The 27542-nt window shown below is 38.3% G+C and overlaps 2 protein-coding genes across 5 annotated transcripts in view; one reads left to right on the top strand and one right to left on the bottom strand.

The window, feature by feature from the left end:
- The first annotated feature begins 394 nt into the window (after window positions 1–394).
- On the top strand, window positions 395–15413 carry LOC135712340 (uncharacterized). Of its 2 annotated transcripts, none has more exons than XM_065235320.1 (3): window positions 395–639; window positions 14282–14675; window positions 15080–15413. In XM_065235320.1, the coding sequence occupies exons 1-3, from the start codon at window positions 585–587 to the stop codon at window positions 15120–15122; spliced, it is 492 nt and encodes a 163-aa protein (XP_065091392.1). In that variant the 5' UTR covers window positions 395–584; the 3' UTR covers window positions 15123–15413. The 2 variants fall into 2 exon arrangements, with proteins under 2 accessions (XP_065091392.1, XP_065091391.1); XM_065235319.1 differs by having other exon boundaries at window positions 403–639; window positions 14771–15413.
- Window positions 15414–23156: 7743 nt separating this feature from the next.
- Window positions 23157–27542, bottom strand: part of SNF4Agamma (SNF4/AMP-activated protein kinase gamma subunit) — a 246075-nt gene continuing 241689 nt past the window's right edge. For all 3 annotated transcript variants that reach the window (XM_065235298.1, XM_065235296.1, XM_065235297.1), the window contains exons 12-13: window positions 25090–25293; window positions 23157–25023 (exon numbers count right to left, since the gene is read on the bottom strand). In XM_065235298.1, the coding sequence (XP_065091370.1) occupies window positions 24397–25023; window positions 25090–25293 (831 nt within the window). In that variant the 3' untranslated portion in view covers window positions 23157–24396. The remainder of the gene's footprint in view (window positions 25024–25089; window positions 25294–27542) is intronic.

Below are 27542 nucleotides of genomic sequence, written 5' to 3'. Positions count from 1 at the left end.
GATCGTTCAATCTCACTTGTTTCATTTCATCGCGTCCCCTAATGTCTACCCGCACACCGTTGTGCTTTATGTGCACGCAGGCAGAGCTTACTGTTCTCTGCACCACCCACCCGATTTTCCATCCACGCGCTCACATTGGAGTATCCTCAGCATAGTAGACCACGTGCTGCGGTGCGAGCGAACCACTTGACGTACCTAGGCACGTGTAGAAAAGAGACGGCTATCGGCACGAAATGTTCACTTTGTTGTATGGCGAAAAGAATGACGCTAGATTTTTTCCACGGTTTGTTTTGCCGGCAAGAGCGAAGAAACCCTTTCGGGGATAACGTCACTCGACTCTTCAGCGAATGCTCCCCGTTAGCATCGACGCACACAAGCTACTGGGGCCTCATATAATAGCACACTTGACGTCGTAAGCAGCGAGCAGTCATCAACAGGTTTTTTACTCGTGAAGACGTGTCCATCAGCGGAGTCAGAACGAAAGCACAGAAAGCGAGAATAACGGTGTCTTTAGTCGGTGATCGTCCAAGACAGCAAACGAGTGACTTGTGCGAGCGTATAGAACAGTTTTTATTTCGGTGAAAATGAAGAAAATCGTGCTTTTATTCGCAATGGTTCTAATGGAGGCTAGAACCGAAGGTAATTCTTGTGGGCTGTTCCGAATTGATGGGGAAATGTTAACGTTTTATTCACATGTACCCTTTACTAGTATTGAAAGTGAACGTGGTGGTGATCAGCGGTTTAGCGAAACAGTGATCATAACGGAGTGTGCGCCTATCATGAAACCGGTTAGATCATCCGAATTATATTTGCCGTGTGTTCCGGCGATGTTTGCTGGGCGTGAGTGCAAAAACTGCGGTTAATTGAATCAGTAGACAGGAAAATTTACTAAACGAAAATGTTGCTCGTTAAATCGTTGTTTGTGCTGTATTGGATATGAGACCTGTTGATAAAAAATTAAAATACACCAGAAGAAAGTTTTATTTTCGTAACGACGGATATAAGCTTGGTAATGTTTTTTAAATGGAATAATAAGTGGTTTTGTCAGTGCACATTGATTCGTGGTTCAAAAGACCATTTTTTGAAAAATGTCCAACGTGTGCTTAATACATAGTGAATTTACGAGAAGAGTTTTCTTTTCAACAGAACTAAGTCTATAAATCGGAGTTCTGGAGTAAACAGCTTTGGGGATTTTTGGATATAAAGTAGCCAGTCGGCTAAAGTATATAGTTTGAAATAAAAAAAAAAACAACTTGGGGGATTTGAGATTCCAACTAAGGATAATAATGCTCAGTAACGCCTAGTAGATTATACTTTCGTTGTACGTTACTAGCATTAAGATATACCACCGAAGCCTCGTCCGAACTACTTCAAACTAGGGCAACAGGACTGTTTTGTAATCAATGGAACACATCTTTAGTTTCCTCTGTGCGGGACATAACACCACTGCGACCAGTAATTTTTATCTATTTTAGTATATCCCGTGTCCTTAGTTTAGTGCAAGTCGTATTACTCCATCACTATTGAGAAATTATGAATTATTCAGTTTTGATACATTTGTCATGCCTTCATCGCAAGGAATCGATTCTAATTGAAAGGTCCCGCTATTTAAACCCTTCAGAGTGTTGGAACACCAAAGGCGCGCCCCTTTGTCTGTAACAAAAATAAGGAATGACACCGATAACGACCATGCATGAGAACCCTATATAGTCTTAACCACTTCAAACTAGGGAACAACGAATAGAAGATTAGGAATCACATAGATGACTAGCTCATTTTTCCTTGTTCCAAGATCATCCTCGGTGGACAAAGCTGAGTCTTATCACTATCAACAAGGCATAAAAAGTAACAAGGACTAAGATGTGCTCCTTTGATTACTGAAAAATCCTGTTCCCCTAGTTTGAAGTAGTCAAGACTAGGAATCGGTGGTAGATCTTACATCCCGTAACGTACCATGATCCGTGATCTACCCACGTTATGGGGCAAGGAACATATCTTAATTATCTTTACTTTTTTATGTCTTGTTGATAGTTCCAAGACTCGGCTTTGTCCACCGAGGATGATCTTGAATCAAGGTAAACAATAGTTAGGTAGTTATTTTTTATCTACGTGATTCCTAATCTTTTATTCGCTGTTCTCTAGTTTGAAGTAATTAAGACTAGGATTCTGATGCATGGTCATTATCGGTGTTGCTTGATTTTGTTGCGAATTAATCCGTTTTTGACTGACAAAGGAGCGCGCCTTTGGATGGTGTTCCAACACTTCGAATGGTATAAAGAGCGGGACCTTAAATTGAACTCGGATTCTTGCAATAAAGGCAAGAATGACAACTGTATCAAAATCGAATAGTTCATCATTTCTCAATAGTGACGGAATAATGCGAAATGCACTAAACTAAGGATACAGGGTGGGGTATACCACAATAGATCAAATAACTGGAGAAAAAAATCAATGATCGTGAGATGATTTGCCCCACACTGCGCAATCGAAGCCAAATCTGTTGTCTATATGAAGTTTATTTGGAAATTCTGATCCCATGCATAGTTTTCACTTGGTCTAAAGTAAAAAGTTAATAACTTATTGCCCAGAAGTCGAGTCAATTTGCGGTTTTCGATAAAGTTTTTTTTTTTCCAATCTAAGTCTTAAGTTTGATAAGAGTAGATTTTGTTTTTAAATTTTTGACAAGCAATTGAATAGTTTTTTTCTGCTTCCTTCTAATTAAGTTAAAGTTCTAATGCAATTCCCAATCATAACTAAATTCGTTCAAATTTGGCACAGTTGTTGAGAATGCAGGTCGAACAAGCAGTGGAGAGTAGGGCGTTGTTAAGTTTACCGAACCTAGTAGGCATACTTGGCATGGACAGTTCTACACGCAAATAGCTCATTTGTTAATAACTTTTCACTCAGTTGTTGAAATTTAGTTTTCTTTTAAACTATCAACCCAATTGGGTTGTTTATAGTATTCTTAGCAGCTTAGCAGCTTAGCAGCTTATTTCTACTCGTTATATGAACTTGAAAGATCCCATGACATAATCGTATAGCATTATAAGCACCTTCTAAAGAAGCTTGTGCACAATCAGAACGGCACTTTTTGAAAAGATTTATTTCGCACTTTTGTGAAGGTAGTTTGTAAAGCTAGTGTCATTTATGATCGTGTTATATTATAAGAGCTGTAGTGAGAATTGAACCCGGTCCTCCTGCATGATAGCCTCAGTACAAACCGCTACGCTACGCCATCTGAAATATATAAAAGTAGGGCTGCTTTCCCGACTACTGTTGGAGTTTTCAGTGCTAGTAACCACCTCGACGAATTTCAAATTAGAGTTTCCCGCATAGTTTCACTCGTGGGGCAGTGATAAGTGCACGTTGGTCGCATGCGGAATACATAGGTTCCAATCCAGGAACTGCTCTTTTATTTCTTTAATGTTTGGATTGAATATTGATGCATTGTATAAATATACAGTAAACTTGTTCGGAACTTTCATGCGGCCATTTCTGCAGCCTTGTGTAGAGTTCCTAAGAAACCATTGAACACTTGATGATGTTGATGATAATGGTCCCACCTCTTACCCCTGCAAAGGTTTGAGCTTGACGATTTATCTTTAAGATAATTAAATTACTCTATAGAGTTCACAGTTGCTTCACAACGATATAAATGTGGAAAAACTCAGGCGTCCACCTCTTAATTCGCTTTTTTGTCCATCTAAAATATTCATAAGCATTTATTTATTTATTATGTATATTAATGACATGCGACGAGTTTTACGGTTTTGTGATATTAATCTTTTTGCTGACGATACTGTGTTATTCATTGCAGCTAAAGATTTAGAAGAAGCCGTTTCACGCTTGAATGAAGATTTGCGTTCTCTAAGTAGATGGTTGAAGTATAAACAATTGAAATTGAATATAAGTAAAACTAAATTCATGGTAATTTCGCGGAATCGTGTAGATGATGATGTCTCTGTTGGTATTGATGATGAGACACTTGATCGCGTTCAGGAAATTAAATATCTTGGCGTGATTATTGATGACAAACTCAAGTTCAATTCTCATATTGACAATGTCATCAAGAAAATTGCCAAGAAGTATGGAATCCTATGTCGCTTGAAAAACGATTTAACTATTGGTAGTAAAATACAGTTATACAAATCAATCATCTCCCCTCATCTAGACTTTTGCCCTTCCATTTTATTTTTGGCCAATGAAACACAAATATCGAGATTACAGCGTTTGCAGAATAAAGTAATGCGTTTGATTTTAAGATGTAATAGATTCACTTCCTCAACTTTTATGCTGGACGCTTTGCAATGGCTGTCAGTGAAGCAAAGAATTGTGTTTTTGACTATGGTGTTTATTTTTAAAGTAGTTAACGGTTTGCTGCCTCGATATTTGTGTGATCGGATTGAAAGAGGAAGTGATTTTCATAGATATAACTCTAGAAACGCGGATTAATTAATTAATTTAGCTTTATTTAGGAGGCTTTCAGCCTTAGGCTGGTTCGCCTCCAAGTAGAAACGCGGATGAAGTAAGAACACCACATCTTTTGAATAATGCTTCACAAAATTCATTATTTTTCAAAGGTATAAATGTTTTCAATTCGATGCCTAGACACATCAAGCGTGCAACTACACTTACAGAATTCAAGAGACGCTGCATTTCACATGTAAAAGCTGTTTATTGAGCAGTTAATTTTTTATGAATGGATAAATCATGTATCTTGACAAAGTTATCTCTAACGGATTATTTTGTATGGAGACTGTCATATAGACATTTTAGTAATTGGTGTAGCATATACAAAAAACTACATTGTTTGCCTCGATGGTGATGATGGATTTTTAGTTTTTTGATTTTGTAGTAGTAATAGTAGTAAAAATAGCTTTGAGTAGTCTACGATGGTTTGAGCCTCGCGCGCGGAATACAGGTATAAATGACTAATACGTGGAAATTGTGGCAAAAAGCCTTGAATTAGTAAAGGGTTGGCTGGAAGTCGTTTCCTTGGATATAGTCCTGGCACTGCGGAAGCTTAAACGTGTAAATCCCAGGTCACGTGTAAATGGAAGTATTGTCGAGGACTATACTTGGACTTTTGATAACTAGTTACACCTTTGAATGTTTTTGGTTGATGCCTTTAGCATATTTAACAGGACATTTATATCTGTAATTGTAACCAGCTCGATTTTGTTTGCAAACCTGGTTAAAATGTTTATATTTAATTATCTTAAAGATAACTCGTCCAGCTCAAACCTTTGTAGGGGTAAGAGGTGGGACCATCATCATCATCATCATCATCATCATAAGTAGGTTAGAGAACTATTTTGGGCCTATCGAGCAGAAAACTTCAAATAAATCCATGATTTTAGAGTTAACAAGTAAATTATGCGTTTGGTACGATACTTTAGTTAATAAGCTAACGAACGAAGTCAATGAGAACGCGTGATATGAAGGTTGGCACCCATTATTCCCAGAAACAAAAGAGGCGCTCCAAACGAATCATGTTTTATCTTCATCCGATAGGCCGAAGTGAATTCATTGGCGTTTCAATGGCGTTTAAATACGATAGGCCGAGTTTAGAATCCGTAGGCCGAATTTGGCGTCAAGAAGCAGTGTTAGACTTTTGACAATATATCAACGATTGGTTTCTCTTTATCAAATCTTACGGTACGTACGAATAGGGAAATAAATTTGGAAGCCATCTGTAAAAATAACATTGCGTTTGATGCTAAACTGCGCTAGATTAAGAAACACTAAGTGCGGGTTGTGCTTAATAGGCCGGAAATGGGGTAGTTAACCCTATTACAAGCGATCAAGAGTTAACGAACAATCAACAAAGCATCCTATTACACTAGCAACTCCGCTATCTGATACTATCATACAATGTTAGGAATACTTTCAGCAATGTTAGGAATGCTCATCATTTGCAATAAAACATACTACTAACTCAAGGTATCTTCCAAATAAGCTTCAAAATTGCATTTTTTTTTTGTCAAATGTTAAATTCAGCCCTCTATATCCATAACACGCGCGTGAGGCTCGAACCTCTGTAGACTACTTTTTTTAATGAATCTACTACTATTAAATCAAATATATATATATATATATTTTTATTTAGGATCACTTTAACACTCTTGGGTTATTCGTGACTTGTCCGGGGTGAGATTTGAACTCGTGACTTTGGCGTGAGCGGCATGGATGTTAACCACTACGCCGGGGTTGCCCCCTAAATCAAATATTAAATATCCATCATCATCATCGTGGCGATCAAAAATAGTTTTTGCAGTGCTATAATAAATATTAAAATGGCATTATGGCAGCTATTCATACAAAATAATCCGTTAGAGATAACTTCGTCAAGTTACATAATTTGCAAATTCATAAAAATCACTGGATAACTGTTCAAAAGACAGTTTTAACGTGTGAAATTTAGTGTATTTTAAATTGTGTAAGTGTTGCTGAACATTTGATATGTCTAGGCATCGAATTTAAAACATTTATTCCTTTAAAATATAATGAATTTTGTGAAGCACAGGTCAATAAATGTGCTGTTCTTATTTCAGTCGCGTTTGTAGTATTATATCTATGAAAGTCACTTCCTTTTTCAATTCGATCACACAAATATCGAGGCAGCAAACCGTTAACTACTTTAAAAATGAACACCATAGTCAAATATACAATTCTTTGCTTCACCGACAACCACTGTAAGGCGTCTAGCATCACAGTTGAGGAAGTGAATCTATTACATCTCAAAATCAAACGGTTAAAATAGTTAAATCGTTGGCATTATTGACATTGACATTATTATTGGCAATAGTTAAATCGTTTTTCAGTCGACATATAATTACATGCTTCTTGGCAATTTTCTTGATGACATTTTCAATGTGAGAGTTGAACTTTTTGAAGTTGAAGTTTGTCATCAATAATCACGCCAAGATATTTATTCTACCGAACGCGATCAATAGTCTCATCATCAATTACAACAGATACGTTCTCATTTAATAGATTCCTCGAAATTACCATAAATTTAGTTTTACTTGTATTCAATTTCAACTGCTTATATTTCTACCATCTAGGGGAAATGACGGCTTCGGCATGACAGACTATTTTCGGCAAGACAAATTGAAACACTATTTTCACTGGATTTTCTTACGAAAACACTTCGCTGAATGCATGCAAACGATTCTTTATGCTTTCAGCTTCAATTTGACTATATTTTTACCACTTAGAAAAAACAATCTAGCAAGGTTTTCTTGAAATGCAACACACGCACTACAAATTGTAGCTTATTTCGAGTTGCCGATAATCGAACAGCAGATTTACATGCAGTTCAAATGGAACGGTTGCCGAAGAAAAACTGGTTGCCGACAATACTCGCTCTCACTAGAGAAGATTGGAGCTTTGTAAAAGCGTTTCAAAACAGTTTTTGACAATTCTTTCGACTGAAATTGTTAGAGCAGCTGGCAGCAAAAGATTGTAAACAAACCAATACTGCATATGTGTGCGTTCCTTAGAGAAAAAGGCTATAGAAAGAAGGTCGCTGCTTAGGTGGCCGAGAATACGTAAATTCCCCTACTTGGAGAAAGCAAATCTTCATTCAAGTGTAAAACAGCATCATCTAAATCTTTAGCTGCAATGAGTAACACAGTATCATCAACCGGTGGAAACTAACCCTAATAAACAAATACCATAAACGAACTGTATCCCGGATGGGTAAACTATCCCACAAATGGTTTGGATGATATCCCGAACACGTCGTTAAGCTCTCTTTTATTGTTATATTTTTATTAGGGAACGATTTTAAATTGGTTCACTACTTGACTAGCCTATTGGTTCCAAGCAAATCGATTAACGTACCCCATTCTAGTCAAAATTCTAGTACTACACTATGTTTGTTTTGATTCGCTATGAAAGTTTGACAGATAAAATGAGGGGTTCGTGGATTTTCCTATGTTTCGAGGGGTGAATCGATTAGCTTCAGACCGAAGATAGTACCAGAGCTGAGCCAAAAAGTTGAGCACGTTTTTTCGGGGCCTCCTAGCACACTTATCCCGACAAAAACCATTTTTCTAAAACATAGATGGCCGTTTATGTTTACCATTCTATATGTTTATCAATAATTATCTTAAGAGGTAACCCTGTTTTTAAATTCCTGAATAATCCATCTACTGGAGACAAATGCCTTTCTCGTGTAATATTATATATAATTCCGTGGGCATATGGCACTTCTTGCATATTAACGGGGTTCATTTTTAATTTGGGCTTCTAGCAACCCTATGACCATCAGAAAAGTCTGGTAGCCTTATTTGCTGTTTTGTTTTGATTCATTCCATGTGGTAAATGATGTTTGACCCATTTATAGTTTGCACTAAAGAGCCTAAATTTAATAAGAGGTGACATGTCAAAATTGGAACAATCGATTGTCTGTCAAAGTCATAGGAAAAGTCATTCCAATTGAGCAGAAGACCTGTCAAATGGAGAAGATGTCGTCTCTTTATAAATTCAGGCTCTTTAGTTTGCACTAGAAATACTCAGAGGGAGAGACAGGCGGAGAGAATGTTTTGAGTCAAATTAACTGTCAAAATCTGAGCCAATCGAATATTCCTTTTGGAATGTTTCCGAAAATTTCTTATTCTTACTAGATTAAATTTGAGAGCATTGCATTGGAACAGAAATTCAATCACCTTTATGTTACGTGTGCTTCTCAAATCCAACTAGTTTTTTGAATAAAAAACTATATTCTAACTCTATTAATTGATCTTAGTTGTTTAACTAATAGAACCAAGAAATTAGCAAAATATTGTAATGCACTCAATTATTATTTTGCACGTAAATCGAATCAAAAGTAAAAGTCATGTGAAATGCTAGCTACTATCAAGGGTTGCTAGATAATTTAGGTACATATCCCTGCTGCCGAATTGTAAAGCTATGTCCATTTAGAATCCGGAATAATAAAATCATCTGTATCTCGGTAATGGATTGACGTACAAATAAGGATAATACATCAAGCAAAGGTAATTCACTGTACTTTTAGGAAAAAATATCAATACAAATCATTTCTCTGCTTTTTTAATGAAAATTCGCACTTTCTTTTTTATTCCTCCCATCAAACGCTGCACTCCTCTGGAGTCAACTTCCTTGGCACATTTGTTCCACATTTTGGTCATCTGAATCGCGTTCCGAGCCGTTTTTCTACTTTTCTTAAGCTTCCGCTTCATTATTGCCCAAAATCTCTCGATGGGCTGGAACTGCGGACAGTTGGGTGGATTTATGTTTTTATCAATGAAATCTACGTTATTATCGCGGTACCACTGGATGACTTCCCGGCTGTAGTGGCAACTCGCCAAATCTGGCACAACACTTCCCGGGAACCTTTATGGGCTTTATTGAAAGGTAGTACGCGGTTTTTGAGGCATTTTTCCTTGTACAGCTTCGAGTCCATTGTCTTATTCGTCACGAACACTTTGGTCTTTGCTCCGCAGCTGCATATCCCTTGCCAAATCATCAGTTTTTTGGCAAATTTGTCCATAAAAGCAAACTTAAGCTTCGCAGGAACATCTCCTAGTGCCGTCGCCATGTAACATTTTTGGCCAGGAAGCTGTCCGATGAGCGATGCGCAGGCATCCTTGGTCGTCAAAACCTGCTGGTAAAATTTCCGAGCTCGAGTTTTGGTGACGAAACTTTGCTTCAACGTTCTGTTTGGTTGCTTGCTGGCTCGATAAGAACGATATCCTGCTCGCAAACGAATTCTTCGAACGGTACTGCGAGCAGCAGCGTATTTTTGTGCGATTTCATTATCTGATAGTCCAGGATTTACTCTGACGGTTCTCAACACCTTCTGGTTCAGCTTGCGGTCGTATGTTCCACTACGACGCTTACCTTGAGGCACTCGATCCACGCTCTTTAGCTCCCTGAAACGTTGGAGCACATCATACACGGTTGATTTGGCGATTTTCAACGTTTTTGCGATTTTCATTGCGGACCACTGGAATAATTTTTGACTCACTGCACGAAACACCGTGAAATTTATACCACAGAAAGTGGGCGCCTAGGTAAACAAACCGCTGTAAAATAATTCTAGCAGCGGTCACTTTCCGTGCCGTTGCAACACAATAAGTGATTCCGGAATCTAACTGGACAGAACTTTATTTTGTTTTCTCTGCCCATCTCTTCCCTTTGAGTATTTCTAGTTTGCACGGCGTGCAGATTACCGGGGTTCAAACTAAAAAGTGTTAAGATTAAAAACGGTCAGATTACCGGGGGTCCACGGTATTTCCAAAACAATTAAATGTCTTCATTTCATATTCTGGTCACTATCGTAGGGGCACCCTGTTTTGAGAAATTGGTGTAGAACTTTGCATTGAGTGATATTATATTGAGAGTATGGGCGAAAACAAGTCAAACATATACGGATTGAATCCCGTACCTAATATTGAGTCCCATTCACCACACATTTAATTTTTTTTTGCCTAGATGGGTACCACCGAACAGCTCGGCATTTTAGTTTCTCAGTGAAAAACTTACCGAGATTAAATATAAATTTAGCTGAATCTCCTCAAGTTTTTCACTGAGATCCATCAAAATAAAATTCCGAACTGCTTGTTGGTACCCATCTCGACAAAAAAACTAAATGTGCAGGTCAACAGTTCCATGTACCAACGTTATTTTGAGTCAATACGCCAAAAGTTGTTTTCATTCACTCGCATGGATTCAGATTACTTTATACTTGTAAGTTGTTTTCACCCAACGTCAACTTAAAAACTACTCAGTATTAAGTTGAATACCACTCACTCAACGTTAACTTGGCGCACGGAAGATCCCGGTTATGTTATTTCACTCTTATCTTTTTTGACAACAAACGTGAGAGCGAATGAGAGACACCAACTTAAAGAAGTCAACTCTTGAGTTGTTTTGTTTAGCCGTGCAGGTACACCCTAATAAAAATAACCATAAAAGAGAGCTTAACGACGTGTTCGGGGTATCATCCAAACCATTTGTGGGATAGTTAACCCATCCGGGATACAGTTCGTTTATGGTATTTATTTATTAGGGCATTGTTTAAAATGTGAGCGAATGACAACTACTTAAAGCTATAATGGGCCCATGCATTAATTATGTCACGCTAAATCGAGCAAAAAATTACCCCCTCCCCCCTTAGAGCGTGACATAATATATGCATCAACCCAAAGATGATACTCTAAGGAAGCCTTAGCGTGAAACTTTAAAGGCACAAATGTCAGCTTCCACAAAACATACAAATTTGAAATTGCTACTTCTTGTTTGCTGTGCTACTACAAAGAGAGTAGCAATTTCAAATTTGTATGTTTTGTGGAAGCTGACATTTGTGCCTTTGAAGTTTCACGCTAAGGCTTCCTTAGAGTATCACCTTAACTCTAAATTATCATTTCACCCGCAATGTCAAGGTAAGGGAAGAAATTATCAACCTGATGATGGTGTGGGTGAGCTAGCAGTTTCGTCAATTTAATGTTTGAAGTCATTGTTTACAAAAGCAGTTATGGTGATTCCTTAAAGAGTCCAAAAATTACCATCATGATGGCTGATATGCCCTACTGATTCAAGTTTTCTAGAGCACAAATCTCGGACACTGATGGGACATAGCTCATGAAATTATAAGTCCCAGTTTGCTGCACTACTCCTAACGTCGAATTTCATTATTGTATGATTTGTGATAGCTGATATTTTGAAAAACTAGATGGCTAATGTGCAATATAAATGATAAATTGTATAATGTGCATAATGAGTCTGAAACCGAGCGTAGCAGTCAGTGTGTTTTTAATAGGGAATTTTATGAGCATCAAGTAAGATGGTCTTATAGCCAAGTGGTTACGGGCATCAGGTTGTGAATCGAGTAATTCAGGTTTCAAAACTTGTTTTTTATTAAACTTTTATAATTAAAAAAAAAAAGCAACTGTTAAAGCACAGACAAACAGACATAACTCATTAAATATTTCTAACTGTAAAACATCGTCGCTTATCCGCCATCTGTTGAGTACACTGTGGTAGGTAGTACGCTGAACAGATGGCGGTAGTGTGGAAACGTCAAACGCAAGGGAATTGACTATGCGCGCCACTGGTGGTGGTACTACCAACTAAGATACTCTTAAATTGACCGATAAATGCTTGTTCGATGAACATCTGGCGAGTGTTATGTCTGTTTGTCTGTGGTTAAAGATTCTGATATTTTTCGGTTTTTGCAGCTTATCACAAGAGTTTTTATTAAAATGTATTATCATAGACAAACAGACGTAACACTTTGAAAAAGTTTCTCTTGAAAACATAGTATCTCAAAACATAGGACCTCAGTAGCGACATCTCTCTGGCTTCTCGCGGAAAACAAGATTGCTCGCTAACTCGCAAACAATATTGCATAAAAGTTCTATAGAATGTATAGAAACGTCAAAGTGATCCGATGCCAGCGCTGCGGCGAGTAGTTCGCGAAACTGATAATATTTAAATCAACCATTAAATGCGTGAACGAAGATACACAATGAAGTGTAACGTCTGTTTGTCTGTGGTATTATGGAATGGATGTTTATTATTTATTTACAACAGCTTTATTAATGCATAATAAATAGAAAGGTGAAGGTAATTGTAACTGGTACACATATTAATATCAATATTTGTAATCTTGGGTTGTAAGATTATACCAATACATTTTTTGCCGGGAGGCAACAACGGTAAAATTTCATTAATTATACCTTGCTTACGTGTAAGTACGAAGCATTTTATTAACAATGTTGCACAAATATTCTGCGATCTTTCAGATGGTATCTGTCCACTTTCACAAGCGGTTCCGTATTTAAATTAAAGCCATATCTAGCAGGAATTAACATAGCGATAAATGAGAACGTACACTGAGGCAAATAGAGATAGGCAAAATAGAAAGGGTCGACTTATGAACAACAAATATGAATTTCATAAGCGTAACTTATGAATGAATGTCGGTTAACATGAGTTATCTCTTGTACACCTTTAACCATTCCATTTTTCCAAGCGTTGAAAGATAAGTGGTCAACATACAGACCCCGTAATCTCAACGTTCATGGTCACAGTCTGCTCCGATGTATTATTTTTTTTGTCAACATACTTTTTCATAAGGCAAATCAATGAAATTCATACTGATTTCTTGTGGCTAAAATTCATAAGTGTTTCTTATGGAATTCTAACGTTCTTTTGCCTGCGTGTATGCACGTTAGCCAAAATAGGCGACCGTTTGACAAATTTCCCCGGCTTTGTAAATGAAAAATGGCTACTGTGATTAAAAATAAGCATTTAATGAAATTGGCTAAAGGCCCAAGCGCAATGACAGCGGAAACGGAACGGCAGCGGCAGCGGAAAAGCCCGATCTGAGTGAGCCTATTTACTTGTCGGATTGAAAACAAGTTAGAACCAAATCGACATCGGTTAGGCTTCTTGATGTCATTTGTGACAACTGTCAAACTTTCCGTTTCCGTTCCGCTTCCGTCCACATTGCGTTTGGGCCTTAAATGTTTCGTCGTTTTTATTCATCGGCCTGTTTCCGGAACATTTCAAAAGTTAATTTTATCTAGTAACCCTTATTCAACAAACAAAAATGTGAAAGTTGCATTTATCTCGATTTCGCGATTTATGGGCAGAGATGAGCTCGTTGTATGACAAAGTTTTTTGCTTCGTGTTACAAAATGTGGCTCCAGATTCTTGTACCAATTATCGCTCATATATGTAGGGTAAGTGTTGGCTTCGGCACCCATTAACTGTTTTCGAATGAATTTAAACGGTAATTTCACTCTATTTTCCCATCAAAACTCTTCGCATGTAATTCAAACAACTTCTTAGTTTTTCAGCTTCAATCTGATTAAACTTTTAAGACTGAGCAATCCTGTTAAGCCAGATTTTTTTTAAATGATATATGTGCACTACAAAACACGGCTAGCGGCGCCGGTGGTGTAGTGGTTAGCGTGATTACCTCTCACCCCAGCAGGCCTGTGTTCAATCCCAGTCGGTGTCGCCGGGATGTTCTGAGGCATCACACATCTCTGATCACGCCTTTCTTCTGAAGGCTTGTTGGTCCCCGGTTCATGAGTTGATGATGGGTCGATAGGTAGGGTCCAGATGGTCGGAGCTGTGCCTCCCTGGCTTCGGTAGCATTGGTGCTCAACACGGAAAAAGGTCGACGAAAAACAAATCAAGGGAAAAATAAAGTTTCGTTACAAAATCAAATAAATCCTTCTGAGATGTATAATTATTAAAATATTTATTAAAATAATTCTTTTTATACTTATTTTTGCAGAAAGTCTCTTCGAGCAGGATCTAGGCGATCAGTTCAAAATTGACGCCTCAACGAAAGGACTACAGAAGGTGAATCTACGGTGCGGCGCCGATTCGATGCGTATCGAATTGAAGACAGAAGAGGATTTCACCGGTGTTATGTACACACGTGGTAGCTTTTACAAGCAGGCTGAACCATGTTTCGTGAAACCAAAACGAGCTGGCAAATCGCTGGAGATGAAATTCAACCTGGATCAGTGTCAGACCATCAACCACGATGATGTGTACTCCAATATCGTCGTAGTGCAACATGACCCTGACCTCGTCACCCCCGGAGATGCTGCCTTCGCTGTTGAATGTGATTTCCGAAAACCACGAGGAGTTACCGTCACTTCACAGTTCCAAGCGAGGGATAGGTAATTGATACACTGAGTTTGTTTTTGAAAATTCTAATTTTTGCTTCTCACCAATTTCACTACCCGAATTTACACTCGCACCAACAATCCAACAGCACAACACCTACATCGAGAATTACACTGACAAGCCCCGATCCGTCGGCACCCACGCAAGATCATAACGATCTCAACTCGGTTTTCAGTGATACAGACACGGTCACTTTCATTCCGAGCCACTTCACGAACCAAAGCGCCGAAGAAAAGCGAGTGAAGGGCTCGGTTGAAACGGTTGAGGTTTCCTCCAACAGGATCTCTGATGAACTCTAAATACGTTTTGGGCATGGAATACTATTTAAACACTTATCTATTTAATGTACTACTCACAACCATACTGATTGAACTTGTCTTCTTTCTTGTGTTTTCAGGCCAGTATTGGAGAAAGTAAACGCTACTCCTTCCTATAACTGAACGATCGCATTAACTATTAATTCCGTAGATTGCCAAACAGGACTGATTACAACAATTTTACTGTAAGACTTTGAAAAGACTATATTTTCGACTACTAACCGAACTAACAGGAATTAATTACCAACAGCATGCCACTGGTAGACAGTAGAGTTTAGCATTTTAGGAAACTATGTAGAAGTTATACGAATGCAGATTATCACTGTTATAAGTGAGCATTGAATGAATTCTGAATGATTGCAGTCGAGTGAATGAGTGGTAGCATTAGAAAACCAATAAAGGGATCAAAATCAATTCATTTGTTTATTGCTTTTTAGGTTAGTGTACCTAATGCCCACAAACATTTGACTATTTGAAGGTGGAGGGGGACGCAGAACATGTTTCAAAAAATGCCAAAGCAATTGTTTCGTTAAAAATCGAAATTAGTTTATGAAAATTTATTCACAGCGTTCCTCTTGTCAAGCGGAACACGGTGAACACCAATGCTTGAAAAATGTTCCGCGTGCCTTGCACTTTGAAGGTTCAACAACAGGCTATGAATAGAAAGAAAGAAAATCCATTCGGTTACGGGATAAATCCCTGTCAATTTAGAATCGGTACGCTTCTTTTTGTGCGGTACAGCGCTCCTAACGGTCGGTTTTGTAATCTTTTGACAGAAATTTGTTGACAGTGTATGTCTCTTGTAATCCCGTGCACAAATTTAAAAAAAAAGTTTATTTTTTCCTGAATTGCCACGCGATGGAAGAAAAAAGAAGATAATTAATTCTGCACACAAGATATCAAAACGAGGATCACAAAGGCGTTGAAAATGGCCAAAACCACCGCGCTGAAACGTCTGCAATCAGAACGTCATGAAGGCTCCAAGACTTTCGGACGTAGACGTCGCCAACAAACTCGGCGCTGTTCGCAGTACAGCTCTGAATATACGCATGATGATCTTGCAGGGAATCTGAACCAGTGGCCAGAAGACTCCCATTTTTATCACAACCAGCAATACCCAAGTAACAATCTAAATGCTTGGAAGATTTATTCTTATTTTATCATTGTTTTATCATAGCATCCCTTGCAGCCTGTTGTTGTATTACGGTTTTGTGTGGTTGTCATATGTTCAGGCCGTCCAGTCGTCTATAAAACTGTTTTATGACTACTAAATTAAAACTCAGACTACATAGTTTTAACGACAGCTGTAAGGTGGTTCTGTGTCACTACTTAAAACTGCAGAATAAAACCAAAACAAAAGTTCCATTTATTTGTTATGGCATACTTTTTATGACCGATATAAAACTTGAAGCAGTGTTAGATCTTCATTAAAGCCTCAATACAACTATCATCTTTATCAGAGGCCTAAGATTGGCAGATAAGAAGTATAGTACAACAATAACAAACAATACTCCGAAAATTGTAATCAAAATAAAAAAAATGTATTCTGATGCATGAAATGAAAACCCCTTCAGTGCTTTGGAACATGGGGGAGAGAGAGATAGAGAGAGAGAGAGAGAGAGAGAGAGAGAGAGAGAGAGAGAGAGAGAGAGAGAGAGAGAGAGAGAGAGAGAGAGAGAGAGAGAGAGAGAGAGAGAGAGAGAGAGAGAGAGAGAGAGAGAGAGAGAGAGAGAGAGAGAGAGAGAGAGAGAGAGAGAGAGAGAGAGAGAGAGAGAGAGAGAGAGAGAGAGACGAAACGGAGCGGTCAGGGGGTCAAGAATTGTTGGATGATGTACAGAACAATTCGGAATTCTTCCGCTAGGCGGCGCTAGTGAGCATTCGAAGTGTATATGTTTGTGCTGCTGTATCTCAATATCCTGACTATTTAGACGGATGATTTCTTCGGAAATGTTGATCAGGAGGTCAAGAATTGTTGGATCATGGACAGAACAATTCGGAATTCTTCCGCTAGGTGGCGGTAGTGAGCATTCGAAGTGAATGTATTTGTGCTGCTGTATCTCAAGATCCTGACTATTTAGATCAGTTTGATGTATATATGATGCTCAAGATACACCAAATTGTCCTTGATCTTAGATCAAATAATGTACCAGGTCAGTCATAACCGGTACAAGGCCCTTACTGCCGTGAGATGACAAAGTGACGTAAACGCCACAATGGTCAATTTTCACTTTTCATCATATTCATAATCTATACCCTAAGATACACCAGAAAACACTCTCTTCGTGATAAAAATGTGTTTTGGAAGCCTGGAGACAAAGTGACGTAACCATACATTTTCGCAGAAAGAGTAATATGTTTTCACTGTTTCTACGGATAAGTGACGTTCACCATATAAGAATGTTGAAAATTCAAAAGAAGTTTTAAACAGTGAGGTTCATATTTTCCGCTTAATTTTGACATTTTTTAACAGAATGAATTTTTTTTTTTGGCATTTTTTTATAATTATTGCAAGTTTATGCACCCAGGTTCATGACTATAATGTATATCATTTTCATTGTAATTGATGGTGTATGAGATGTTCTAGGTTCTCCAAGTTGCATTGGAGTTCAGATTATTTGATCTACTGGCTCAACCATGAACTGCAGGATGTAATCAGCAAAACCTACAAAGAGATGTTCATAAAGTTTCTGCGGATCGTTTTTGATTTATTTTGATTTATAATCAAGGTTCTCCAAATTGTCTTGAGCTCAGATCAAATAATTTACCTGATCAACCATAACTGATACAAGGTCCTTTGCAACTAAACATCTCCAAACAACATCAATTTAACGTGTATTAGAAGTTCTATGTTCTTCAAATTGTTCTAGAGGTCAGATTATTTGATCTATTGGATCAACTAAAATCTGCACGATGATCTCACCGACAAAACTTTCCGAAACACGTTTATACAGTTTCTGCTGTTCGTTTATAGTTGATTTTGAGGTGTATAAGATACTCACGGTTCTCCAAATTGTCCTTGAGATCAGATCAAATTCTCATCCAGGTTCACTGATTCAAAGCCCTTTGTATTAAAACATCTCCAAACAGGGTTAAATATATCATGCACATTATTTACGTTTGAATTCGATATGTTTAAGACGTTCTAGGTTCACCAAATTGTCCTCAAAACTTATTAATTAGGCTACCATCTCGCATTTTAGTTTGATTACATTCATAGATCAGGGGGCCTCCATAAGCTCGGTCGGTAGAGCCTGCGACTATAAAGCAAACCATGCTGGAGGTGGCTGGGTTCGAATCCCGGTTGGTCTAGGATTTCAGATTGGAAAATTTCTCGACTTCCCTGGGCATATTATATTATTGTACTTGCCACACAATATACACATGTAAAAATCGAACAGGCTTGGAAAGCTTTCAATTAACAACTGTGGAAGTGCATCTAGAGCACTAAGTTGAGAGCAGGCGTTAAGTTACAGTTGGGACGTAATAGCCAGAGAAGATCATATATAGCACTAACTAGCGGAGGAATTCCGAATTTTTCTGTCCATCATCCAACAGTCCTTGACCTCCTGATCAACTTTGCCGAAGAAATCATCCGTCTAAATAGCACACGCAAACCAAAAATCTATTACAATGAATGTTAGTTCTGTTTCCTATCATCCTCTGTTCATGAACATCGCAACGAATGTTAGAAATTGACCATGCAGGTGATGTAATGGTTTTTTGTCTTTTTTTTTATTTCGTGTTCCATCTGCGGTTTCGACTATACCAGTAAGCTTGTAGAACGACGCACATTGTAGATCATTGTAGAACGACGCACACACTTATCTCGAATCTCTCCAGCAGAAAAAGCATACGAAGTCGAGCATACGAGAAAATGAGCGCTTCATCTTTGCTTTTAGGCTGCCCATATTCAGAAGCATGGGGAGAGCAGTGGAGAAAGCACTGGTCTGATAGTCTGACGTCCGTGGTTCGAGTACAGTCGCCAACCTTTTTTCTATTTTTTTCGACATAATTCATTTCACCCACTAATACAACTCCACATTTTTCGGTCTCCAATTTTCTTACATAGGACTGCAGCTAGGTATATCGCATCCTCGGTTCATGCGGTCTCCACTTACATCCTCTGATGATGAATCCCACATAATTGTAAGCGAATCTTACATCCACCGGTTGGGTGCAGGATCTTGAGATACAGCAGCACACATATATTCACTTTCAATAATCACTAGCACCACCTAGTGGAGGAATTCCGAATTGTTCTGTCCATCATCCAACAATCCTTGACCCCCTGATCAACTTTGCCCAAAAAATCATCCGTCTAAATAGTCAGGATCTTGAGATACAGCAGCGCAAACTTCGAATGTTTAGCGCCACCTAGCGGAGGAATTCCGAATTGTTCTGTCCATCATCCAATAGTCCTTGAACTTCTGATCAACTTTGCGGAAGAAATCATTCGTCTAAATAGTCAGGATCTTGAGATACAGCAGCACAAACATATACACTTCGAATGCTCACTAGCACCGCCTAGCGGAAGAATTCCGAATTGTTCTGTCCATCATCCAACAGTCCTTGGCCGCCTGATCAACTTTGCCCAAAAAGTCATCCGTCTAAAAATAGAAATAGAAATATATTTGCTACAAATCGTCATCGTACGAATTATGCCAAATTTGGACCCTTGAACCAAATGATGGATACATATAATAAGCACTGCGATAACATTGACTTTACAATGACAAAAACCAAATTAAAGCAATATTTTAATTCCTCGCATAACGTCAGCTAGAAGTAATGTTAAATATAAACAAAGACAAAATTGTAAACATAGCTCTTAAGACAACAATTGTAAAACGGTCTACACTGATTGACGACAAATAAATAAATAAATAAATAAATATATCATCGGTATCTTGAGATACAGCATTCAAATCATGCAAAATAGGAGATTTTAGGGCAAAACTGTGAAAAACCTAAACTTACCCTATCGTGCCCAAGATGAAACCCACTCCAATCGATTCCTTTCGAGACTTTTTTCTAAAAGAATGACTATTTTTAGTCTCTTGTTCCAGCGAGCACCGAAGTTATTGAATTTTAACACATTGTTTCGATTTTGTCCCCAGTGTGCATCGGGTGCGAGAGAGCGCATCCAGCAGTAACCGCGAACAGTGTCGCGCATCGAATCAACGAGAGGACGCCTTCCAACAACAACAGTAACCGCGAGTAGTACCGCGCAACGAACCAGCGTGTTCAACAAACAGTCTTTTTCAAGGCTAACAGTTGATTTTGAATTTTTTACACCGAATTCAAGTTGCACTCCGAGACGGTGTAGATAGGATCCAGCTTATCAGCAGTCACCATGGCCGAGAGTGTCGACTGGCAAATTGAAAGCGTGTCCGGACGCGACAACAACCATTAGGTTTATGTTATGCTATAGAATTCCAGTCTAGGAGAATATGTTATACTGAGGTATTTTTAAGGAGTAGTAAGTTATAACGAAAAAAAAAAAGTCGCCGTTTGAACAAATTTCAGACAGTATGAATAATTACGCTTTAATTGATAGGCGATAAAACACTTTCGTAAATCTATGTATATTCAAATAATATGTGGCTGGTTATTGCTCAACAGTAGTAACAGTTTTGTCCAAAATAGATAATCTTTTAATGTCGTTATCGTTAACATGGTCTTAAACATTAATCACTAAGGTCTCATGACCGGTTACTTTCAAATCAGTATCTGTAACTGAACAAATGGAATCAAAATTAGAATAAACGTGTTCAATTAAAGGTCTAATGTGTCTGGAAATGTGCGAATATTCATCTACAGTTTGTTTTAATTAAAAAAAAAAATCAGTTAACGCTTCAAATGATTCGAATTATGGTTATCACGCCAATTAATATTAAAATCACCAGCTAAAATAGCTTGAGCTTGAGCTTGATTGATCGCCCACGGTTGCTACTCTGTTACTGCCAGATCAGCTGTAATTACACAGAGAACCAATAGACGATGCTTGGGACTAGCAATCATCCTCAATGTGTAAAAACTGGTGATCTTAAATTAAGCAATACCAGCACCGGCCGCGCCCGAACACAGGTCAAGAAAGGAATGGGAAGGATTGACATGACATGCTTTGATGGAAGCCGAGAACACCTCTGCACTTCCACGAGGAATCACTGGGATGTTGGATAAGAGGGTTGGGTTTGCAGCAGGGTTCATTTTGGTAAACGATAAGCTGAATTGATGTCCTAACGATCATATAACGCGAAGGAGCTTGGGGCTAAATACACGGTCTTCTGCTCAGTAAGCAAAAACGTTTGCCACTAGGCAGACGAGCACCTTTTTAATCACCGAGTTGCTGTTATTACCATGTAGTCATATTAACAAATAAAACGATTGACGAATCTTGAATGTGGATGGGCCTGAGATTAGACTCATGATGTTCTGCTCAGTAAGCAAAAACGGTTGCTCTAAGGCCACCGAGCCCCTCATATCACATAATACCGTTGCTCAAATTTGTGTATCCATTCAAACCCGGAACCAACGACAACGAGTTTCGCAAAATACACGATACACAAGCGATTTTACCATAAATCTCTTTGATATGTAAGGACCTGGGACCGCGTTTTTCTGCTCAGTAAGCAGGCCACTGTAACCGACGATCTTTCAAATTCGAAAACTAAAAACTACGAAAAAGTACTTAGGCCTTCATTAAGTTCCACTTTCACGCGACGTTCAATGACAGGGTCCTATCCAGGATTACATCTGAAAAATCCAAATCTGGCCAACGCCCACTCTAAACCTTAACCTGTTCTAATCCACCTGAAATGACTAACGAATGGAAGACTTTGACTACCCAGCCATGCAATAGTCGCATTCCGTGCCTTATGGCAACTTGATGATTCTATTGCGATCATCTTTTGGCACCACACAGGGGAGACTTGGTCCTGTACCCAATGCTTAACTTATCTCCATTCCACTCAGCTACTCGCAATTTCTTGTGATATAGTGGGCGGAATATTATTATATGAGACAATTCAATGCAGACGTCTTTCCATATTTGGCAGATCGACAGGTAATCGGTGAGTTACCACGATAGTTGCTATTCAACAACTCGACAACGTCCCATCGTCAACGCCTGCTATGAGATTTTTCCCATTGCAGACTCCAACGAAATGACGTCATCGAGCTATCGATCAACTACCCTGGTTATCGCCTGGTACCTTATAGCACGATGCTAGGACGCGAACCGGAAGAATCGATGAGCTACCTCTCCCCCCTATATTAAAATCACCAGCTAAAATATTTGATTTACTAGAATCAAGGAATAGCCGAGCCAACAAAACGCTGGTCACTAGAACTGGGAGAATGATACAAAACACCATAATTACCCATCTTCATGCCACGTACAACTGTAATGCCCAAGAACCTGTTGCCATCAATAACTTCGTTGGTACGAAGGTTGAATTGAACTGATTCTTTGACATAAATAGCAACACCGCCAGTGTGTCTAGAATGTGATAAACAAGCAGCAACAATATATCCCGGAATACCATACTGATCAAAAGCTTCAGTTTCTACAATGTGAGTTTCAGATAATAAAACTAAAAGAGGACGTTTTTTCTCAACAATCTGACGTAATGCTACATAGTTTGTTGACAACCCCGCAATATTCAAGTACAAAAAATCGAATTGATCAGATTGAGAATCAAATTTATCGCAGGCGACCAAATTATTACCCGCACCGGGAACTGGGGTCTCGTTGGGGATGTCGAAACCCCAGCGTTTTTCGTATGAATGCTTGTCATTTTAATTTGAGTCAGATCAGTCACGGTTTCCCCTTTGACGGTCCCCATTACAAATTAAAAAAAAAAATTCAACCCTAAAATTGTAGTCAAGTCGTTGCACAGTGTAGCTTAAACATTTATTGGATTTAATTATAATTGTTGGACATTTTTTGTAATAACCGTCTTCGATTACTGGTTCGAAGCATCGCAGGTGAAAAGTAACTGGATGTAAGCTAGTTTTAACCATTTGTGCATGGAATTATGCTGCAGCTCTTTAAGGACTGAGTTCCACGTTCAGTAGTGAAGTTCAGGTTGGAGGAGGTAAAGTGAGTCCAAGGTTTTGTTCTTTTCGTTCTCATGTCAAAGTGTACACAGCTAATGTTTAGTATTTTGTTTATTTTATGTTTCAATAAACTTTTTTTTCTTGAATTTCATTGTTATTTTTCAGCAGCAATATTCAAATAGCAATTTAGTAATCCTTTTGGATGTTCACTACTTTACTTACACGTATATCAACATTTTAATGTACATTCTACGTTTATGTCCACTCCCTCTAATAGACTTCAATCGATAATCACACTGGCACGCTCCGCAGACTCACATCACCAAAACGAAATTATAGATCCGGTTGCATTCACTCGATTATCAAACAGTTTTTAAATAATAATTTATGGATATGAAATTCTTTCTTTTGTTCAAATTTTATCAGAGCGAAGAGGTTCAAACAACTAAACGATGCTTCAAGCGACAGATAGCTACGCTTTTTCGTTTGTAGTATATTTTATACATGTTTTTCAATTAATTTGCCACCTCAATTGCGCTCGTCACCTCTCCTGCTCTCAAGCGGGGGTGTTTGTTTACTGATTTATAGTTTTAGATATTTTGCTTATTGCTAGCTGAATCTTAGGATTGCAATTACAATAGAATTTATGAAATTTGTTTGGTTTGTTTTTTTTCTGGATTTGCTCCGTAAAGGTTTTTTTTCCGCAAGTAAATAAAATCAACCGATCAGGCATTAGTCCCTACTGCGAAACGGTTTCTCTTTATTTGGAGAAAAAAAACTACTATCTATCCATATGAATTAGTGCATGTTTGGTATGAATTTCAACGAACTATGCTTTGCTACTGACTTTTAGATACAAAGGTTTGATATTTAATTAGGTTTTATCGTTTCTGTTTTCTTCACATGCATGGTTTGTACTTGTAACTCACGGATCATCACTTTGTGTTTGATCCGGGCTTTCAAAAAGAACATCTAGAGACTGGATACGTCCACATACCCCAATCAGAAAAGGAAGCATAGCAGCACTTTGATCACAAATTTTCCATTCGTTTATTGTTGGCTTTGCAAAATATTAGAATAATTTGTTTCAAGTGTATATTGATAAGGCCTTCTATTTGTTTCTGTCAACAAGTTCTGTTCACATTATTTTATTATCGCATTTTATTCAACGTATTATGTACAAAAATAAATCCAAGCATAAAAATCTGGTGCTGCCTTTGCTTCACTGAATTTGACTTCACAAAAATGAAACTTTGCACAGAAATCACATTGCAATGCAAAATTTCTAGATGAAACGACATTAAATCGAACATTTTTTTTTTTTTTAGTTGAACAATTATTCACTAACCAAACCGACTTCTCTTTGGACATTTGATGCTAGTGTATCACGTATGGCCTTGTGTTCTTCGTTCAGCATTTCTTGGACGGGAGAACCGTTGGAACTATGTTCGACTGGTGACTCTGCGGGAGGAACGTCATCGTCCTCGGCGCGATCCTGTTCAGCGTCCTCCTCCACTGCTGCTGGTTCAGTCTTGTTAGCCTCGGTATCTTTTTCGCCGCTCTGTGACTCTTCCTCAGTGTCGACGCCGTCTTCCAGCGTGGATTCTTTCTCTTCTTCAATGCTTTCGTTACTGTCGCGCTTTGTCTGACTTAATTTGCTTGGGGACTTTCGAAGCCTTGGATCCGTTGCCCGCAGTGATTCGGAATTACCTATACCGTCTCCAGTTGGCCTCAGCACTAGGTACAGCAGGATGTCCGAAAGCGAGATGATACCGATTACCTTTTCATCTTCATCGACCACGACTAACCGATGCACCTCAGCCCTCACGATCCGTTCCATGACGGTGTACAGAGTTTCATCGAGCTTGCAATGTTGTACCCCTTCGAACCATGCGTTCCGGTGTTCATTGGCCGTTTTGAGCGAAACATCCAGATCGTTGTACGTCTTCTCGGCGGCCAAATTCTAGAATAGAAAGCAATTTCGAATGAAAATTTTCTCCACCCAAAAGAGGGTCAACTGCGGGCTTACAATCACATCGAATTTGGCGTAAATATCCCTCAGGCGACGCTCGCTGTCCACGATAGGCAGCGCCGAAACTCGCCGGTCGACAAATTTGTGTAGCGCCGTTATGATGCTGGTGTCTTCGGTGGCGACTTCAATGTTGTTGTAGCTGCCGATTCGGATTTCGCGTAGCGTCTTCTGCATGTACGACGGTTTTGGTAGTTCATTAATCTGCAAGTGCAAGTGAAATGAAAGAAGGATTTGTTTAGATTATTATTGCTCCGCTCACAAAATGGTATCGACGAATGTTTTATGCCAAACAATTTATGTATCGAAAGATTCTTGAATCAGATCAATTAGAGGTCCACAATGTTGTTTTTTTTTCAATTATCACTAAAACTTTTGGGTCATTGTCCAGGGATGAGATTTGAGCTCGTGACTTTGGCGTTAGAGCTATGCTGCCTATAATCGCATATCAGTCCCAAGGAAAACGTAGGCATTGAGAAAATGACATTTGAAGTTATAAAGTGCAATTCCCCAGTGAAAAAAATATAATTATAAAGTAAATTTATTAATAACGTTTTCAAGTTAAAATCAGTTGCATTGAAGCTTGTATGTTTTATTATATCAGCAGAACTGTAAGTTGACCTCTGACTTAACGATTGAACTTCAGGATGGGACTGTAACACGTGTAAAATTACTGATAGGCTGTATGGATGTTAACCACTACGCCGGAGTCTTCCCCCGCAGTCCACAACAATCTGAAATTTCAAAATTATGAAATGTGCACGAACTAGAACAATTTTAATTGCCTGAGATCTAAAATGTTGATATGAAACACCCGAACCAGGAAAAAATCATCGAGATTATAGGACTCAACTATTTCAAGATTCTGCGAGATTGCGAGATCTCTGACATATTTTTACAAGACCCTGGTCTAACACAAATCTTGAACGTTCTTGAACTTCAAAATTTGTATTCGATGTTACAGACTTAGACGAATTTACGACATGCCGGACATGGAAGAATATTCCAGACTTTGAGATATGGTATCGCCACTTCGACAGAGCTAAATTAAAGTTCCGAATTCTGAGTTCCGACTTCCGATCTATGCTGATAGCATGACTATAACATTGTTATAGAGATTATCGTTATAGCTTTCGTGATCTTGGACTCAGTAAAATATGTAGTTAAAATGTCGGATTTAAAAAACAAAACAAAAGAAAAGTTTTTGCGCTAGATAACTGATTGGCTTAGATATTTTATTCGAGAAGCTGGGATTTAGAAAAGATTTGATTTTGGTAGGGTGCTTCATTTGGAATCAGTGCAGCCATCATTCAGTTTGATTAAAACGTTTACTGTCGCTCTTCGCATGTCGGTCCCATAGTCGTTTTGGTCAAAACTGAGCTTTTCAATGCAAATGGTAGCTAATCACCCATATATTATAATACTGGATGAACTCAACAACTTTGTTCAGAATAAGTTTGGAAAGACAGTCAAATCGATTGTCCCATCATATAAGAAACAATAATGGTACGAAGCAAACTAAAAAAGGCGATTTTCTCGGCTTGCTGATTTTTGCTATGGCACGGACATGCGAATAGCGGCAGTTTAGGGGTCACCTAATAACCCTAATGACCCATTTGGCGTTCGTCTAACTGAAGTTCGGCCAAATTACTTTCCACAAGAAAAATTATTTTACTTTTTTCGGAACTTGGCTCTTGCATCTATAAATGATTAACATTTGATGATCTAAAAAAATTAAGTGCAGGATTTTAAAAGTTGTAAACCTTATTTCTGATCAATCTCATTGTCACCTCGAAATTTGAAGAACACAAATATCAGCTTTCACATAACATACAATAATGAAACTGGATCTTCACGTTTGCTGCAGGAGTTCCAATGCACAGTGGGCCAGGAATTAAATCTAGCAGGAAAAAAATAATAACGCTCTGGGATTGCATCCTATTCTTCATGGAAGTTTCTTGGATTAATTAGGAATACAATTTGGCGGATAAAAATAGTTCAAGTTTTTGCCACAAAGATGACGCAGCGATACAAACTTTTTTACAAAATAGAGGTTTGCTGTCTTCGTCAAAGTTGTTGAACGTAAAATTTTATGTAAAGTTTTCAACAAAATGAGTAAGCAACTAAGGGGCTGTTCATTAACAACGCAGACAGTGTTTTAGGATTCTTGCTACATAAGTTGGCTGTTCATTTTCAAAAAAAAAAAAATTCAAAAAATCTTGTATGGACAATTGTCTACGCAGGGGGAGATGGGGGATCTCCCCCTGCGTAGACAATTGTCCATACAAGATTTTTTGAATTTTTTTTTTTTGAAAATGAACAGCCAACTTATGTACAAATTTACAAAAGTGTCTAGAACATCTATTTTCGTGAATCAGTGTATAAAAAGCTACTTTTGAAAACCTTATTTTTATGGGGCCACCCTAAGTTACTTCTTCAACATCAGTATAAGC

The sequence above is a fragment of the Ochlerotatus camptorhynchus genome, unplaced genomic scaffold (genome assembly GCF_037179485.1).
Source record: "Ochlerotatus camptorhynchus isolate MF236.1 unplaced genomic scaffold, CSIRO-AGI_Acam_v1.1 ptg000471l, whole genome shotgun sequence".
Lineage (NCBI taxonomy): Eukaryota > Metazoa > Arthropoda > Insecta > Diptera > Culicidae > Ochlerotatus > Ochlerotatus camptorhynchus.
Note: the sequence above shows the minus strand (reverse complement) of the source record. Positions and strands in the feature narration are given on the sequence as shown.